Source organism: Neoarius graeffei, chromosome 6 (assembly GCF_027579695.1).
Source record: "Neoarius graeffei isolate fNeoGra1 chromosome 6, fNeoGra1.pri, whole genome shotgun sequence".
NCBI lineage: Eukaryota > Metazoa > Chordata > Actinopteri > Siluriformes > Ariidae > Neoarius > Neoarius graeffei.
In genome coordinates, this window is record NC_083574.1 from 12,964,793 (window position 1) to 12,983,535 (window position 18,743).

Consider the following 18,743-nt stretch of genomic DNA (forward strand, 5'->3'; position numbering starts at 1 on the left):
AATGGTTAACAGATGTATCATAGGAGGGTGTAGCAACACCAATCTTGATGGGATTAGTACCGTACTCATCGTTTTCCAAAAGACCGGACAGTGAGAGAGAAATGGGAACGCTTGGTCTACACAGGCTGTGCACTGAAACCGTGCAAAGCTCTCGCAGCCTGCTGGCGGTTCCGCACGTGACGTCACGAATCTGGCTCCAGACTCCCTTGGGATTTTTCCAGACGCGTTTCGTTATTTTATTTTTTTCTGCTGTAGACAGATGGCCTTGTGCAAAATTACCCTTCTGGATGAGTGTGTAAAGGGACATACTTTCATATTAAAAAAAACGAAATTGGTCCAGGATATGCACTTTAAGGTTCAATGCTTTTCTATATTTTTTTTTTTGCGTGCATGTTCGTTCCTGTTAGCTCAACCCAGTCTGGCCATTCTCCTCTGACCTTGTATGCAGTCTTGTAGTCGAGTCACTGAACCTCGAGTCCAGTCTCGAATCCCCAGTGTTCAAGTCTGAGTCAAGTCCAAATCATTTAAAAAAAAAAATTTGAGTCCACTATTGATCCGAGTCGAGTCCGAGAACAAGACTGTTTTAGCGCCATTAACATTAGTTTGTTCCTGAACATGACGTATGAACAGGTGAATGTGCTTCTCTTTGTCAGGGAGTGTGAAGTATTCCGTCAGAGATGGTTGGGAGACGGATGTAAGTGCAGAAGGTGTGTTTATTAATACGAGTGAAGACATATACAATCCAGAACGGCAGGCAAAATCGTAAAACAGGCAGTAGGTCGAGCGAGGCACAAACAGGCTATCGTAGACTCGGTAAAATCAAAGATGAACAACAGGAAATCAGGAAACCAAACAAGGAAATAAGGCTCGGTAATGTATCAATACTGCGCAAAGTAAATGTGTTTTCACAGTTTTTATATAGGTGCACTGATTTCGCCTTAATCCTGCGAAGGTGCGAGTTGTTTACGGCGCGCGCGAGAGTCCGCTTGGTGCACGCGCTGTCCGGAGCGCGCCCAAGAGTCTATCTGATGCACGTGGCAAGGCACACAAGTGTGACACTCTTGCACGAAATTAGTACAAAAATTCATGTAGATATTTATATCTTATGCCAAATTATGGCGGCATGTTACAAAAAAAATAAAGAAAAAAATCCGAGTCCTCGTCTCCAATTTACGAGTCCAAGTCATCTATGTTATGCATTCCTCTGCTCCATATAATTGGCTGGCTGTATAAGTGCATGAATAGGCAGGTGTTTTAACAAAATGGCTGATGATTGTATGTTTGTTTAATGATACAGTAACCGTTTGTGTGCACACATATGCTAAGACTTACTTGGCCACCCAGAATGGGTGTGACTGCATTGCTTTCTGGTGTATTAGCTAGAGCTAGCGCTGTAGCTAGCTCACTCTGAGTGATGGGTCGAGGCCCTGTAGCTCCACCGCTGCTCAGGTTGGTTGGAGGTCTCGGGCGCTGGGACGAACCTGCACGACTTCCCTGGTGCAAGACAGAGTCCATGGGATTAAAATAATTTGATGAACTCCTGAGAAATCATTTCTAGCCAGTCTAATATACTAAAATACTGTACGTGTTTAAGCGTTTTAATACATCATAAAGCTTCAATAAGGAAAGAATCAAACAACATAACATGCCGTTATAGGAAAATACGGAGGCGTTTATTGAAAATCGCGCGCGCTGATAGTCTGAATTTCTTGACCAATTTCTCGAGAATCACCTCGAGCGACTCGACAAAATGGCTGTCAATCGCTTTGTCGCCGTAAGTGAGGAAGAATGAGAAATTATGAAAGAAAACGCTGTTCCTAAAGGCACTAAAGATGCTACGAAGTTTGGTCTGAAACTATTCAAATGCAAGGTGGGATTGGGAATTATTTTATCCATTTCAAAAAGTATCTGATGCGACTCGGTGTAGATAAGTGACAAATCTGCGCCGCACCGTTATCCCATTTGCATGCTGCTTTTGAAGATGGAAATAAAAGATTTTTTTAAAATACGACTGAAAATATATATACACTACCGTTCAAAAGTTTGGGGTCACTTTGAAATGTCCTTATTTTTGAAAGAAAAGCACTGTTCTTTTCAACGAAGATCACTTTAAACTAATCAGAAATCCACTCTATACATTGCTAATGTGGTAAATGACTATTCTAGCTGCAAATGTGTGGTTTTTGGTGCAATATCTCCATAGGTGTATAGAGGCCCATTTCCAGCAACTCTCACTCCAGTGTTCTAATGGTACAATGTGTTTGCTCATTGCCTCAGAAGGCTAATGGATGATTAGAAAACCCTTGTACAATCATGTTAGCACAGCTGAAAACAGTTTAGCTCTTTAGAGAAGCTATAAAACTCACCTTCCTTTGAGCAGATTGAGTTTCTGGAGCATCACATTTGTGGGGTCGATTAAATGCTCAAAATGGCCAGAAAAATGTCTCGACTATATTTTCTATTCATTTTACAACTTATGGTGGGAAATAAAAGTGTGACTTTTCATGGAAAACACAAAATTGTCTGGGTGACCCCAAACTTTTGAACGGTAGTGTATTTTTAAAATAATGACCTGTGCATTGATACCAAAACAATTATCCGCCTCAGGTTCAGTGAATAATAACCTGGACTTCACTGAGGCTTTGGCGAATAATTGTTAAATAGCCAACAACGAGGTGGTGTGATTTTCCTCTCATCAGCTCATCCCAAAGAGTTTTTTTATTCTTATACCACAGCAATTTGCCAAGGATTACAATTATTATTATTATTATTTTTTAAAAAGCCATCATAATTTATCCACTTACAGTTGCATTTAAAGGTCTGGATGCTTTCTTCGCACTCTCTCATTTACGAACAAATACAAATCTATGCACTGGAGAGGTAAACGAGAAGATTCTATGGTCCAAAAACATGTTTATGGACCTTACTGTATAGATCACAAGAATAAGCATTACTGTGAGTAAGAGGTCTTGGATTAAATATCGTGATCAAATACTGTATCCGTCAGTCGGAATTTGGACGCATGGAGTTTTTCCAAGTATAGGCAATTAAATAAGGACTAAAATGCATTTAACACGATTCCAATAAAAACCTAATTAACAGAATTTAAGGATTCTTTGCTTAGAATCTTAGATTTTACTCTCAGTCACTCTAAATGAAGAAGCAGCAGCAGCCTTTGTCACAGGCACACTCAAGCACAGTGAAATTCCTCCTTTGCATTTAACCCATCTGAAGCAGTGAACACACACACACACACACACACACACACTAGAGCCCTGCACTCCCGCGGGACCCGACGCAAAGCAGTGCGGCGCGGGACAAATTTTGAAAGCTCATTGCATGCACGGGCGGGAGGGGGAGTGCACAATGCGGGCGCGGGCGGGAGAGGTGATAAGCTGCAGTCCCGCTAACTAAAAACGTGTTTAAAATAAAATTTATAAATTATTAATTTATGTCTATCGTATATAATTTGTGCTGGATATTTAATTTGGCATTAATAAAAACATTTTAAGATGCCTAAATTTGCGGACGTGGTCTAATCTCGCGTACGTTTCCGATTCCTTTCCGCTCTTCCGTGTTTGAGATCTCCGATCATGGCAGAAGAGCAGAGCTCCTCTAGTGAAGCTCACAGTGCTTCAGAAGTAAGTGCTGCTTTAAAAAGAGGTACATTTACCGTTAAAAAGTCAAGAGTATTAGTCCTAAGTATTAAAAAGTATTTAAAAAAGTATTAACTAGTATTAAAAAGGACTGTGTATCACACAGATTGTTCAATTTAAAGCGAGAAATAGACAGTGTATAATCTGAGGAGCTGGTTGTGGTTGCGCAGCACTTCATATGAGAGGAGAATGAAATCACGGTTGGAATCATAACGCCACAGACTCGGAAGTGGGAGTGCGAGTGCGCAAAGCGAGAGCTGTCAATCAAAGCGAGAGCTGTCAATCATGAGCGCATGCAGCGCTCAACTTGGAATGTGTCAGCAGGATGTCAGAGTCTAAACAATAAACTTACAATAAATGAAGGATCGGTCAGTGGAGAGCTCAGCTAAGCTCAGCATGTTTAATTCCCCAAGCCAATGACAAGAACTTTCGTGAGAAATAACGCGAACGTCTGCATCATGCGGGATTTGCGGGCAGGAGCGGGACAAAATATGGCAGGCGCGGGCGGGAGCGGGACTGAAAATCATAATTCTTTGCAGGAGCGGGACTGCGCAATGCGGGAGCGGGCGGGAGCGGGACTGAAAATTCTGTCCCGCGCAGACCTCTAACACACACACACACACAGAACAGTGGGCAGCTATACTACAGTGCCCGGGGAGCAGGTGAAGGTTAGGTGCTATACTCAAAGGCACTTTAGCCCAAGGCCACCCCATGTTAACCTAACCACATGTCTTTGGACTGTCCGGGAAACCAGAGCACCCGGGGAACATGCAAACTCCACACAGAAAGGCCCTCGTCGGTCGCTGGGATTGAACCCAGAACCTTCTTGCCGTGAGGCGACAGTGCTAACCACTACACCATCGTGCTGCCAAATGAGTGCTTTATTAAAGGTGAGTGCACTTGTTCAGTGAAGCACTTGTTATACGACACTGTCAGTATCAAGAGTAAGAAAAATATATGCTGTGTGCTATGAATAATAATTAAAACTAGATCGATACTGGGACTAAAGTCACAGTGATTTGTGCTAGCTACTTAAGTACACTTTGAGGTTTTTTTCGGAAACTTATGACTTTACTACATTTGAAAGGTTAAATATCGTACTTTTCACTCCACTACATTTCTATCAAGGTCCTCGTTACTATGAAGCAGCTTTGAAAGTGGATGTTTTTTCCGTTTCTAAAACGTGATCGGTTTTTTCACAGGTGACACCGAGACAGCCTGTTAGTAATCACTAGGGTCACGTCACGTCCACAGGCTGTATAAAATCAAGTTCAGTGATTTCTCAGCAGCATTATTTAACACGATCAGTTGGCAGAATGGAAGGACGCGGTTCTTCTGGAGAATACACGCGCTCATGGATTTACCTAGAACCCATGTTTCAGTTTTCTGAAAGGATTAACGATTCGTTTCGTTTGAAACGTTTGCTGAAAACGAACCACATTACGGCCTACAAAAACGCGCCATCCAACCTGCGGAAGCATATTGAGGTACATAAACGATTTATTCCAAGACAAAGCTTGCAACAAAGTTGTCTGTGCTTTTAGAGCGAGCGATAACGCTGCAATAACTATGCAGTCTGGTTAGTCAAATGACTTTCTATAGATTTGCCCGCCAAGTTGCCATCGCCTTGTCCGCGGCTAACGTTTACACATAGCTAGCTAACTTGGATACTGTTAGTTAGCTAGCATGTAAAAACGGAGTTACGCTAACATGGATAACATTAACTTATCTGAAGTCCTTTCAGAAATATGTTTGAGCAGAATCTTGCCAAATAAACAGAATGGAGAAATCTTTCTTTTCTAGTAACGTTAGCTACCCAATATGATTTGGAGTTTGAAAAGAATTGGCTAGCATGTCAGGTGGCGTTTCACTGACTAGCTAGCGTAACGTTAAACCATCATGATGGCATGGCATGGGTTCATTTTGTGAATTCACATTTCTGTCTTTGGTAACAGTATTAGGTTTTGTAAGGCCCCGGTCATACCGCCCGAACTTTGCTGGAGCGTTCCTTGAACGGTAGGGAGGGGGGGCCGAATTTCGACAACGCTAGTCACCGCGCACAAAATGGGAAAAAAATCGAAAACACGGGCGTTGGCTTAGCGGTGCACCGCTGAAGCCGGCATTGCTTTAGCGTTGGTTTAGCGGTAGCGAGCGTTGGTTTAGCGGTGACGCGAGCGTTGGTATAGCAGCGTTCTGCACATGCGGGCTTTGGCTCAGCGGGGGTTTAAAGTTGGTTTAGCGGCATACCGCTTGTGACTACGGAGCTGAACGGATCGTTTTGATACAAGTTCTGATAGATTTTTGATAGAAGCTCCACCATCAGCTTGTCATACAGTCCCGCTCCGACACCTCTATACCAACGCCAAACCAAAGTTCATCGCCGCCATGGATAGCTGCTTCAACGCCCAACACTGTTCCAGCAACCCCGTGTCCGCTCGTAAAACGCTTACAACCGCTCCACCGAAGTTTGTGCAACATTTAATCGCCGCCCGGGCAACGCTGGCGAAGCAGCGGTGGTCCAGCGTTCAAGATTTCTGTGTTGGCCTAGCGGACCCAAGCGTCCACGAACTTGCATCTAGCGGTGCCAAACTTTGACTGGCCGTTGGTGGAGCGGGGGTGAACTTTGCCGGGGCGGAAAATTGCCCCCTCCTCACCGCTCGCAATATTTTGTGCAGCTCAAAACTTTCGGAGCGGTAGGAGGGCCCCTCGAGAAACATCAGCGGTGGCCGAGCGTATACGGCGTTGCTTTAACGGGGGCCAACTTTTGTGAACGGTTACGAGCGGTGATGAATTTTTTTCACCGCTCCAGGAACGCTCCAGCAAAGTTCGGGCGGTGTGACCGGGGCCTAAGCGTTGTGGCGATAATACAACGATGCGTTGACAGAAAATGTACTTTAAATACTTGAGTATTTTTGGTCTTTTTTCACCTTTATTGGATAGGACAGTGTAGAGACAGGAAATGAGCGGGAGAGAGAGACGGGGAGGGATCGGGAAATGACCTCGGGCCGGAATTGAACCCGGGTCCCCGGATTTATGGTATGGCGCCTTATCCACCTGAGCCACGACGCCCCCAAAAATACTTGAGTATTTTTAAAAGCAAGTACTTCAGTACTTTAACTTAAGTAAAAAAATTGACTGGACAACTTTCACTTGTATCGGAGTCACATTTGACCAGTGGGATCTGTACTTTGACTTAAAGGGATAGTTCGGGATTTTTGACATGAATCTGTATGGCATCCCCATCAATAGTGTCGTGCAAACACACTGACTTACCCCTGACAGCATCCTGTGAGTCCAGTTCTTGTCCAGTTTTGGTCCAGACGAAAGTAGTCCGGCAAGTTTGTTGGGGTCACGAAAGTAAAACGTTTTTCGTCTCAAAACAGTACGTGTTCAAAAGAGTGATACATTTGCATCACAAAACCGTTGCCAAATAAAAAGTCAGACCTCGAACTCGCTTGGCACTATTTTCTCTCCCTCGGTATCACTGCGCGCTGTCATGTTGACATCTGCGCAGGAATCAACACCTTTCCCATTGTTTGGCAGTGATCAGGAGTTCAGATCAGCGGCGCTAACAAGCTAATTTGAGAGCAAGAACAGCGACAAATTTATCACCTTCTATAACCTATACAATAATATATTTGTGAAAATGGTGCGCACTTGCGACTATCCAGGCTGTAGCAACAAAGATGTGGCTGAATCTCCGCACACATTTCACCGTCGTAGTCAGACATGTTGTCGCTAACTTTGCTAGCAGTAAACAATGTAGTGATGTGTCGGTCGCGAACGATCCGGTTCAAAGAGCCGGCTCTTTGAAGTGAACGACGGGAGCCGGCTCTTCGGTGGGAGCCGAGTTGGGGAGCCGAATTAGTTTTTTGTCCTTAGGTGCCTCAGAGAGAGAGAGAGAGAGAGAGAGAGAGAGACAGAGTTCAGCTCAGCTGAAGGATGATTGTCTATTTGACAACCATGATCATTGTTTTGTTGCCGTGAATTCCTAAAGCTCATGATATAAATTGTCGCTCATAAATTGACAGGTTCGGTCGGCAACCGCCTTGGCATGGCCAGATTAATCTGCGGTATACAACGAGACAGCAGTCATTATAACAGGAGCATATTTGCTGTTCCAGCGGCTTCTCATTACTGGTGGAGCAGAGTGCGGCACTTTTTTCTCTTTTTACATGCGCTCAAGGTGTCACATATTTTGTTGCACATTGTTCTGTGTTTGTTACGCTACGTTCACACTGCAAGGCTTAATGCTCAATTCCGATTTTTTTGTGAAATCCGATTTTTTTGTGAGGTCGTTCACATTAACAAATATATGCGACTTGTATGTGATCCTCAGTATGAACGAAAAGCGACCTAAAAGTGTTCCGCATGCGCATTGCAGGATACGACGACATCACACGCAGTGAGCATGGCCAGTGTTTACGGAAGTAAAACCGCCCGGTTGCGGTATGACCCATCCAATCTAGCTTGAATAGCTGCATCCCCCCAAATGGAAATCAGCTCCCTAACCTCTGCGTCCTTCCATTGAGAAGATTCAGAACCTTCACAGCCTGAAGCGTCCCTCGCATTGATGTCATGCGCAGGGGCGCAGATACGTTTTTGAACTGGGAGGGACAAAAAACTGGGGGGGGACAAAGCTGCCAGCAAACCAACCCCAAACCCCGATATGCCTGTCAAACTTGTTGTTAGTAACCATAGCAACCAAGCTCGAGCTCGCAACCTGTGCAGTCTGCGCAGCTCAACCAACCGAATATCAGTCTTTGTTTTGTTTTATGTGAGTTGTTGCAACTATGTATACACTGCTGTGCACCTCAATAAACCGAATGGTAATTAGTCTTTTGATTTTTCCGTGAGGTTTGCCTTATGCAAAGAAAGACAGCATAGACCTTTTTTTTCCTCCCTATAAGTGGGGGGGACCGAACGAGGTGAATTTAAATCTGGGTGGGACGAGTCCCACCCTCTATCTGCGCCCGTGATTATGCGCCATGTTGTTGTAACTTTTTTTGAGAGACCCGCCGCCTACTTCAGCGCAGAATAGTGACGTTTGTGGCTTGTTGATGACGTGTAAGTCGGATGAATGCGACCTGGCGGTTCAGACTGAAGTCGCATATGAAAAGATCGGATAGGAATCGGAATTAGGACCACATATCCAAACGGCCTGGGTCGGATTTGAAAAAAATCGGATCTGTGTCGTTCATATTGTCAATAAAAGATCGGATACAGGTCACATATGGGTGAAAAGATAGGATTTGAGTCACTTCAGCCTGCAGTGTGAACGTAGCCTTAAAATAATTTCCAACTTTGCTTCATAGTTTCTTAGGCCTGATTTATACTTCATAATTTATTTTGTGGCATTTTGTTCAAGGTCGAGTGTGAAATAAAGCCATAAAGGATAAACAGTTGATGTCTTCTGTGTATTTTATATTGGTAATATAACACAGTTTTGCATTATGTTTGTGAGAAAATAATTTATTAATTGGTAAGTAAGTTTTATTTCTATAGCTAGAACATTGTTACACTGCTATACTTTACAAAGCTTTACAATGGCTACAAAAACTAAAAAATAAAATGGAAAACATCCTATTGATAAAATATAAATAATAATGTAATTAATTAACTAGTTAATTGCAGCAATTAAATCAAAAATAAAATCTCAGGAGCCGTTTGGGAGCCGAAAGAGCCGGCTCCTTATAGTAAGAAGAGCCAAAAGAGCCGGCTCCCGAAAAAGAGCCGAAATTCCCATCACTAAAACAATGAATGAAACAGCCGTGGCTGTCACCTGGCGGCAGCGCGCAGTGATAAGAAGGGAGAGAAAATAGTGCCAAGCGATTTCGAGGTCTGACTTTTTATTTGGCAACGGTTTTGTGATGCAAATATATCACTCTTTTGAACACATACTGTTTTGAGACGAAAAACGTTTTACTTTCGTGACCCCAACAAACTTGCCGGACTACTTTCGTCTGGACCAAAACTGGACAAGAACTGGACTCACAGGATGCTGTCAGGGGTAAGTCCGTGTGTTTGCACGACACTATTGATGGGGATGCCATACAGATTCATGTCAAAAATCCGAACTATCCTTTTAAGTAATGAAGTTGGGTACTCTGTCCACCTCTGGCTCTTACAAACCGGGACGTCGGGTCACCGTACCCTATAGATCCGGGACGGTAAGAGATAAAGAATGGCGCTTAGTAAGGAAAAACATCCCATTTTTCATGGATCATTCCGGTTCGGTGATCCAGATCAGCACCAAAAGTCATAGCAGTGTAATTCAGCCCAGACGCATTCTTCCTGTGAAATTTGGTGATTGGTTGAAAACTGAGGGAGAAATAGCATCCAAAAAAGAAAAAAAAAAAGTTAGGATAATAATACTACTACTAATAATAATCCTGAGTGAGAGTAACAATTTGCACTACCACTGGTAGCGCAAATTAAAAAAAAAATCACCACAAGCATTTCGCCGTTCACACAGCTCTATTGATTCCTTCAATTATTAATCCTCGAATATTTAACCCTGAACCCATTTCTTGAAGTTTAATCAAAAATCTTAATAAAGGGTGTAAAGACTTGACTGCTTGTGGATATATTACAAAGTGCATCACAGGACCTACAAAATGTATTCCAAATTTACAGGACATTTTCTAACAGACGGCAATTTCTATTTATTTAATCAAACACAGCAGATTTGAAGTGTTTTCTAGTTTTGCAAATATTTAATTATCCATCTGTTTTAATGTTGTGGTATGAGTGCTTTGTATCGTTCTCAGGACAGTTGTTAGAGTTTGCAGGAAAGACAGTATGGGGTAAAGTATTAAATACAACCGAAGGGGAAAAAAAAAACCCAACTTACAGATTGGAAATCATCTTCATCGTCAGACATTCCCTCAAACAGAAATCCTCCTGTCAGAGACAAAGAATAAGGAAAGCCTCATAAATATGTGGATAGAATTCATTCATATTTAACCACAGTGCTGTGGAATTCTCAAATCTGGTTGGTCAGAAGGTGTTGATTATTGTTATAGAACTGCAGCTCTGACAGTAGTTCCAGCTGCAAGACAAATTTAGATTAATGCTCTCACTCGAATACATTATTGGATCTATAACAACTTACACAAGGACTTGTATAGTGGATGCTAGATATACCGTAGCGCCCACTATACAGATTTTAACAATGTGTTATGTAGCAAAGGAAAACGACTAAGTACTGATATGAAGCTTTCTGTAAGGAGACGTTTATCTAATGTTCATTTAACACTAACGAACTATAAATGGATCAAAAAGCAGGGACTTCAAAGTTTGGGAGAATAGCAGGGTACAAATAATTTACAGCAGGGTGCAAAATGGCAAAATGTCTGCCAGCGGCAGACATAATGCACGCAAAGCGTGCAGGGATGGATGGATGGATGGATGGATGGATACATATGCAAGTACGAATTTTTCATGGGGCGGGATGGTTTGGAACAGGCCATCTAAAATTGGGATAACATTTACCCGGGACGGGTATTTGAGGCGGATTCGTCTAGCTTAAGCTTGATTAGCGTTGTTACGCACGCCAGTGTTTCCCACAGAAATTTTGGAGACTACGGGGGCAAGCCATGAGGGAGGCGCGGGGGTTGTTTAAAATTGAGTGATATGTTAAATATTAAGTTATTACTGAAAAACTATTGATTAAAAAAAACAGACACTGAGAAATGGTCCTATAAACAACTTTACCAATATAAAAGATTACCAGGACTACAAAAATGCAGAAAAATAGGCTTTACTTATCCAAATGCACCTGTTGGTTCAAAAGTCAAAGTGCAGAGAACCTCACAGCACAACATGAAGTTACCTTCAAATATAATATAAATGCCTCAGCTTTCATGTAGGAAAAAAAACTATTAATACTAGTACTGTGTGCAGGCAGTCTCTCCTGAAGACTAAATTAAACAATAATTATAAACTAATAAAATAAATGGCTCAGGCTTCATAGAAGAAAAAAAAACAATTTGAACAGAATCTCACAGTATGATGCTAAAGCTGCCTAAACAATGGAAAATAAAATACCATTTTGGCAAAAACGTTGGCATCCATTAATTTCTCGTATTAAGTAAAAAAAAAATATGTTGCCAGATACTACTGACGTTTTACAGCCCAAAATATGTTCAAAACCCGCCAAAATGCACTTAAAACCGCCCAAATTGGGCGGGAAACCCCCCAATCTGGCAACACAGGCGGCAGTAATGGCTGCACTCATGTCGAGGATGTAAACACAGTTGACACGGCAACGGACATACATGACATAGTGGATGTAATTTACGTTCACAACTTTTTTTGCTGTCAGAAATATTTAATATTAAATTTTGTGACTCAACTGACAATAGCCGGCGATTTGCCGCCGGTGACCGGCTACTTTTGAGACCGCTGAAAAAGTACACAAATATAAAATCACTGGCAAATTGTAGGAATAAAATGCCATGGGACATGCTGCTCTGGGAAAATGATCAATTCCGAGTGCTAACAGCGGCAAATCCGCTTTACGTTGGGATGCAACACACCACACCACATTATCTCGTCTTAGATTATTTTCCTTTTACAGCATGCCCTGCTGTGTTTATTTTATTTCTATACTCTTATACCACAGGTTATGCGACTTGACCCCCTCAGAACACACGTATTTAACACAAGGTTTATAATAACCTGGCATTTCACTGTAGGAACTAGCAGGGGCGTTGTGGGAGGAGCTTGTATTTGATTGGCCAGGCATGCTGCTCGTCACAGAGTGGAGGATCAGGATGATGGCGTTAACCAGCGCCGGATGAGAACGAACCAACCTGGAGGAAAAACACAGAGGCCATTAGTGTTGTATCGTTACTTTAATGATTTTACAGCAGGGAATAACAAATTACAATTTTACAAAAAAAAATAATACAAATAACAGGTGCTGATGGGAGCCTGGAAACAGGAATAAATTTCCCTTAGATAAAGGCGTCCGAGAAACAAAATAGATAAATAAATGAGACCGTCAACGACGGCATACAGTGGTGCTTGAAAGTTTGTGAACCCTGAGAATTTTCTATATTTCTGCATAAATATGACCTAAAACATCAGATTTTCACACAAGTCCTAAAAGTAGATAAAGAGAACCCAGTTAAACAAATGAGACAAAAATATTATCCTTGGTCATTTATTTATTGAGGAAAACGACCCAATATTACATATCTGTGAGTGGCAAAAGTATGTAAACCTCTAGGATTAGCAGTTAATTTGAAGGTGAAATTAGAGTCAGGTGTTTTCAGTCAATGGGATGACAATCAGGTGTGAGTGGGCACCCTGTTTTATTTAAAGAACAGGGATCTATCAAAGTCTGATCTTCACAACACGTTTGTGGAAGTGTATCATGGCACGAACAAAGGAGATTTCTGAAGACCTCAGAAAAAGCGTTGTTGATGCTCATCAGGCTGGAAAAGGTTACAAAACCATCTCTAAAGAGTTTGGACTCCACCAATCCACAGTCAGACAGATTGTGTATAAATAGAGGAAACTCAAGACCATTGCTCCCCTCTCCAGGAATGGTCGACCAACAAAGATCACTACAAGAGCAAGGCGTGTAATAGTCGGCGAGGTCACAAAGGACCCCAGGGTAACGTCTAAGCAACTGAAGGCCTCTCTCACATTGGCTAATGTTCATGAGTCCACCATCAGGAGAACACTGAACAACAATGGTGTGCATGGCAGGGTTGCAAGGAGAAAGCCACCGCTGTCCAAAGAGAACATTGCTGCTCATCTGCAGTTTGCTAAAGATCACGTGGACAAGCCAGAAGGCTATTGGAAAAATGTTTTGTGGACGGATAAGACCAAAATAAAACTTTTTGGTTTAAATGAGAAGCGTTATGTTTGGAGAAAGGAAAACACTGCATTCCAGCATAAGAACCTTATCCCATCTGTGAAACATGGTGGTGGTAGTATCATGGTTTGGGCCTGTTTTGCTGCATCTGGGCCAGGACGGCTTGCCATCATTGATGGAACAATGAATTCTGAATTATACCAGCAAATTCTAAAGGAAAATGTCAGGACATCTGTCCATGAACTGAATCTCAAGAGAAGGTGGGTCATGCAGCAAGACAACGACCCTAAGCACACAAGTCGTTCTACCAAAGAACGGTTAAAGAAGAATAAAGTTCATGTTTTGGAATGGCCAAGTCAAAGTCCTGACCTTAAGCCGATCGAAATGTTGTGGAAGGACCTGAAGCGAGCAGTTCATGTGAGGAAACCCACCAACATCCCAGAGTTGAAGCTGTTCTGTACGGAGGAACGGGCTAAAATTCCTCCAAGCCAGTGTGCAGGACTGATCAACAGTTACCGGAAATGTTTAGTTGCAGTTATTGCTGCACAAGGGGGTCACACCAGATACTGAAAGCAAAGGTTCACATACTTTTGCCATTCACAGATATGTAACATTGGATTGTTTTCCTCAATAAATAAATGACCAAGTATAATATTTTTGTCTCATTTGTTTAACTGGGTTCTCTTTATCTACTTTCAGGACTTGTGTGAAAATCTGATGATGTTTTAGGTCATATTTATGCAGAAATATAGAACATTCTAAAGGTTTCACAAACTTTCAAGCACCACTGTATGTATATTTTATATAATAATAAAACTCACACATCAAGCAGACTGGGGTCTGTGAACTGCACAAACAGATCCTTATCTTGTAGTACACCTGCAAAACCAGATAACCACCATCTTTCATTTGCATATGTGCATGGGAACTAAGCTTCATTAGAGATGAGGTGCGGTTCAAGACTTGCCTAACGCGACGGGGTCTGAGCTGAGCCCTGGGGAAGCCACGATGATCTGATCCAGAGACTCCTTATTGCTCAGCATCTTAAAAACCTGCAGTCAAATGAAAAGCATTGAAAATAAATCTACTTTAAAAAAAAAAAAAACATTATAAAATGACATCTGAAATTGAAAAACCACACACCAGGCTGGAAGGAGTTACTGGGTTAGTTTTCGTAAATAACTATTTATTAACTACTTACTGCATCTCTGTATGCAGCGTTGGAGTGCATGGCAGCCTGAAGCAGTCTGAACTCTCTCGCCGCAGCACTTCTGTTTACTGGTTCTAGATGTGTCAATAGCAAGGTATTCATTTTACGGAGATGAGATTTATTTATATATAAATTGCAAACACTGCCTGCCACAATTATTGCCACCCCTTTTCAAGATTATTAAAAAGGGGTTGGGGGGAATCCACCTTTTGTTGAAGTCGCTTCATCTCACACTTGAAAAATGAGAAAAATCCAACCTTTAATTGAAATAAATTAATTCAGAGGAAAAAAAAAAAACAAGTCCCTCATCAAGAAATAATTAAAAATAAACAAAAAAAAAAGTGCCACTATTATTGGCATCCTTGCATTTAATACTTTGTCCAGTAAAACAGCCCCGAGTCTCTCTTACCCCTTTTCCACCAAAGCAGTTCCAGGGCTGGTTTGGGGCCAGTGCTTAGTTTGGAACTGGGTTTTCTGTTTCCACTGACAAAGAACTGGCTCTGGGGCCAGAAAAACCGGTTCCAGGGTAGCACCAGCTCTTTGCTGGGCTAGAGGAAAGAACTGCTTACGTCAGCGGGGGGCGGAGTTGTTAAGACCAACAACAATAGCAAGACCACAAGAGGGCGCCATTTTTAAATAAGCGACGAGATATCATGGATGCAGTAAAGCAGCAGTCATCCATTATTGTTGTTGCTTCTTCTTCTTCTCCGTGTTGTTGTTGCTTCGATGTTCGCGCCAAGGTTTATGCAAACGCAGCGACGTAACTGACATATACAGTGACGTAATGACGTGGCTCCCCTTAGCACTAGGGATGGCGAAAACTAAAAAAAATCTTGACCGACCACCGAGCCTCATTAGCCGGTTAAAGTCGGTTAACCTATGAGTTTAAACAGGGATGCAAACGGCGCGCCTTTTTCACGGCTCGTGCAGATCCGATTTTTTTTAGGGGGGAGGGGGGGCGTTGGAGTGTCTGAATAATTTCATCAGAGTAAATTCTGTATTAAAATTACTACATAAGCAAATGCTGTTACAGTCCATGAAAAAGCCGTGAAAAAAGTCGGCATCTGCGCCTTTAGTTTGTGTGGAGAGATATGATCTGCGATAACATGCATTGTTGGCTACAGACCGAAACATTTCAGAATGCACTGGCCAAGGCAGGACTAAACTCAATGTGCCTTCTAATAATAAAAAAAAAAAAACAGAATAGTAATTTGTAAGCGAAAAAGTCTGTGTCTACACTTTTTTTTCTTTCGCCGAGTGGCAGCTGTGTTCAACTGGGGCGGGACATGACTGAATGGGTGTTTCTGATTTGTCAGCTGTCTTTAACTGGGGTGGGAGGGCGGGACATGACTGAATGGGTGTTTCTGATTTGTCAGCTGTCGTCCTTACACCGCATGGCATGGCCAAAGCGTTTACAACACAGAATTCCAGGTTCTCCGCTCCAAAATCGGCAGCTTCAAAACGATTGATTTTTTTTTTTCACCGACAACCAAAAAAAAATTAACCGGTTGACGTTGATTCGGTCAACCGGTCATCGGTTAACATCCCTACTTAGCACCCCGAGCTATGGAAAAGCAAACTGGTTCTCAGCTGGTTCGCAAATTGGACGAGTTGTGAACCAGCACTGGAACTGATTTGGTGGAAAAGAGGCATCTGATAACAGTTTATAAGGTTGGAGATACAGACCATTCTTCTTTACACACTCTCTCCACATCATCCAGGGTCCGAGGCCCTCTCTTGTGTTCTCTCCTTCAGGTCAGGGGACTGAGATGGCCATGGCGGAAGCTTGATTCTGTGCTCAGCGAACCAATGATTTGGACATATGCTTCAGATCATTGTCCTGCTGGAAGATCCAATGACGACCCAGTTTCAGTTTCCTGGCAGAGGGAGCCAGATTTTGGTTTAAAATGTCCTAGGATTTCATGGAGTCCACGACGCCATGTACCCAAACAAGGTTTCCAGGGTCTTTGGAGGACAAACAGCCCCAAAACGTCACAGACCCGCCACCATATTTTAGAGCTGGGATCAGGTTCTTTTCATTATACCCGTCCTTCTTTATACACCTTGAGTGTTTGTTGCCAAAAAGCTCCATTTTTGTTCCATCAGACCAAAGAACACCATTCCAGTCAAAGTTGTAGCAGCGTTTCACAAACTTCAGGTGCTTATGTTTGTGGTTAAGTGACAGAAAAGGCTTTTCTCCCCCCCCGATATACCTTCCAAATAATCTGTTGGTATGGAGGTGGAGTTTGATGGTGGTTTTGGAGACTTGGAAACCCCAAGATTTTACTTTCTATTGTAATTCACCAACAGTGATCCTTGGGGATTTTTTTTTTTTGCCTCTCTCTCCTCCTCACTGTACATGGGGGCAAAATTAACTTGGGTCCTATTCCAGGTAAGTTTGTACCAGTTGGACATTTTCAGGCGAGTAGCTGGTTTTTTTGTTTTGTTTTTTTAAATGACCATTCCCTGATTTATGAAGGTCAACACACTTCTCCCTCACTTTGGTTTGTGTGTTCTCTTATTTTTCCCATGTTGAAGGATGACGAAGGGAATTTGGCATCTGTGTCACCTCATATTTGTTCCCCAGTTAATTAGGACGTCATGGATTACAGCTCGAAAGTTCCTACACACTCTGATCAACTCAAAAATACTGCACAATTTAATTGGGAAACATGCTTCAGTTACATTGCGTTCACTATCATTTCCAGGGGTGCCGATAATAGTGGCGTATGCGTTTTTGTTTAAAATAATTATTTCTTGATGAGGGAATGGCTTTTCTTTGAATAAATGTATTTCAATTAAAGGTTGGATTTTTTTTTACCTCGCCCGCAACGGACTAAGCGGGGCGAGGTATTGTAATCAGTTTGTTTGCTTGTGTGTCTCTGTTAACAATCTAGCGTCTAGACGGTTGCACCGATTGACTTTAAATTTTCAGGGTAAGTGAACAATGGTCTGTAGATAACCTGATTCAATTTTGGGGGAAATCGGGTCAAGGTGAAGGTCACCGGAAAGGTCAACCTTTCGGTCAACATAACATTTCCCATTATAACTCAAAAACGGTTGCTGATAGACAGATGTTTACTCTTAGGAGCATATACAGTGGTGCTTGAAAGTTTGTGAACCCTTTAGAATTTTCTATATTTCTGCATAAATATGGCCTAAAACATCATCAGATTTTCACACAAGTCCTAAAAGTAGATAAAGAGAACCCAGTTAAACAAATGAGACAAAAATATTACACTTGGTTATTTATTTATTGAGGAAAATGATCCAATATTACATATCTGTGAGTGGCAAAAGTATGTGAACCTTTGCTTTGAGTATCTGGTGTGACCCCCTTGTGCAGCAATAACTGCAACTAAACGTTTCCGGTAACTGTTGATCAGTCCTGCACACCGGCTTGGAGGAATTTTAGCCCGTTCCTCCATACAGAACAGCTTCAACTCTGGGATGTTGGTGGGTTTCCTCACATAAACTGCCACTTCAGGTCCTTCCACAGCATTTCGATTGGATTAAGGTCAGGACTTTGACTTGGCCATTCCAAAACATTAACTTTATTCTTCTTTAACCGTTCTTTGGTAGAACGACTTGTGTGCTTAGGGTCGTTGTCTTGCTGCATGACCCACCTTCTCTTGAGATTCAGTTCATGGACAGATGTCCTGACATTTTCCTTTATAATTCACTGGTATAATTCAGAATTCATTGTTCCATCAATGATGGCAAGCCGTCCTGGCCCAGATGCAGCAAAACAGGCCCAAACCATGATACTACCACCACCATGTTTCACAGATGGGATAAGGTTCTTATGCTGGAATGCAGTGTTTTCCTTTCTCCAAACATAACGCTTCTCATTTAAACCAAAAAGTTCTATTTTGGTCTCATCCGTCCACAAAACATTTTTTCCAGCAGCCTTCTGGCTTGTCCACGTGATCTTTAGCAAACTGCAGATGAGCAGCAATATTCTTTTTGGAGAGCAGTGGCTTTCTCCTTGCAACCATGCCATGCACACCATTGTTGTTCAGTGTTCTCCTCATGGTGGACTCATGAA

General features: G+C 42.2%; 1 protein-coding gene across 1 annotated transcript in view; it reads right to left on the reverse strand.

The window, feature by feature from the left end:
* ubl7b (ubiquitin-like 7b (bone marrow stromal cell-derived)) overlaps positions 1-18,743 on the reverse strand; it is a 49,187-nt gene that overhangs the window by 12,610 nt on the left and 17,834 nt on the right. Inside the window, exons 4-9 of the mRNA XM_060923335.1 lie at positions 14,687-14,769; positions 14,453-14,537; positions 14,307-14,364; positions 12,339-12,472; positions 10,510-10,559; positions 1,333-1,494 (exon numbers count right to left, since the gene is read on the reverse strand). Coding sequence (XP_060779318.1) covers positions 1,333-1,494; positions 10,510-10,559; positions 12,339-12,472; positions 14,307-14,364; positions 14,453-14,537; positions 14,687-14,769 — 572 coding nt within the window. The remainder of the gene's footprint in view (positions 1-1,332; positions 1,495-10,509; positions 10,560-12,338; positions 12,473-14,306; positions 14,365-14,452; positions 14,538-14,686; positions 14,770-18,743) is intronic.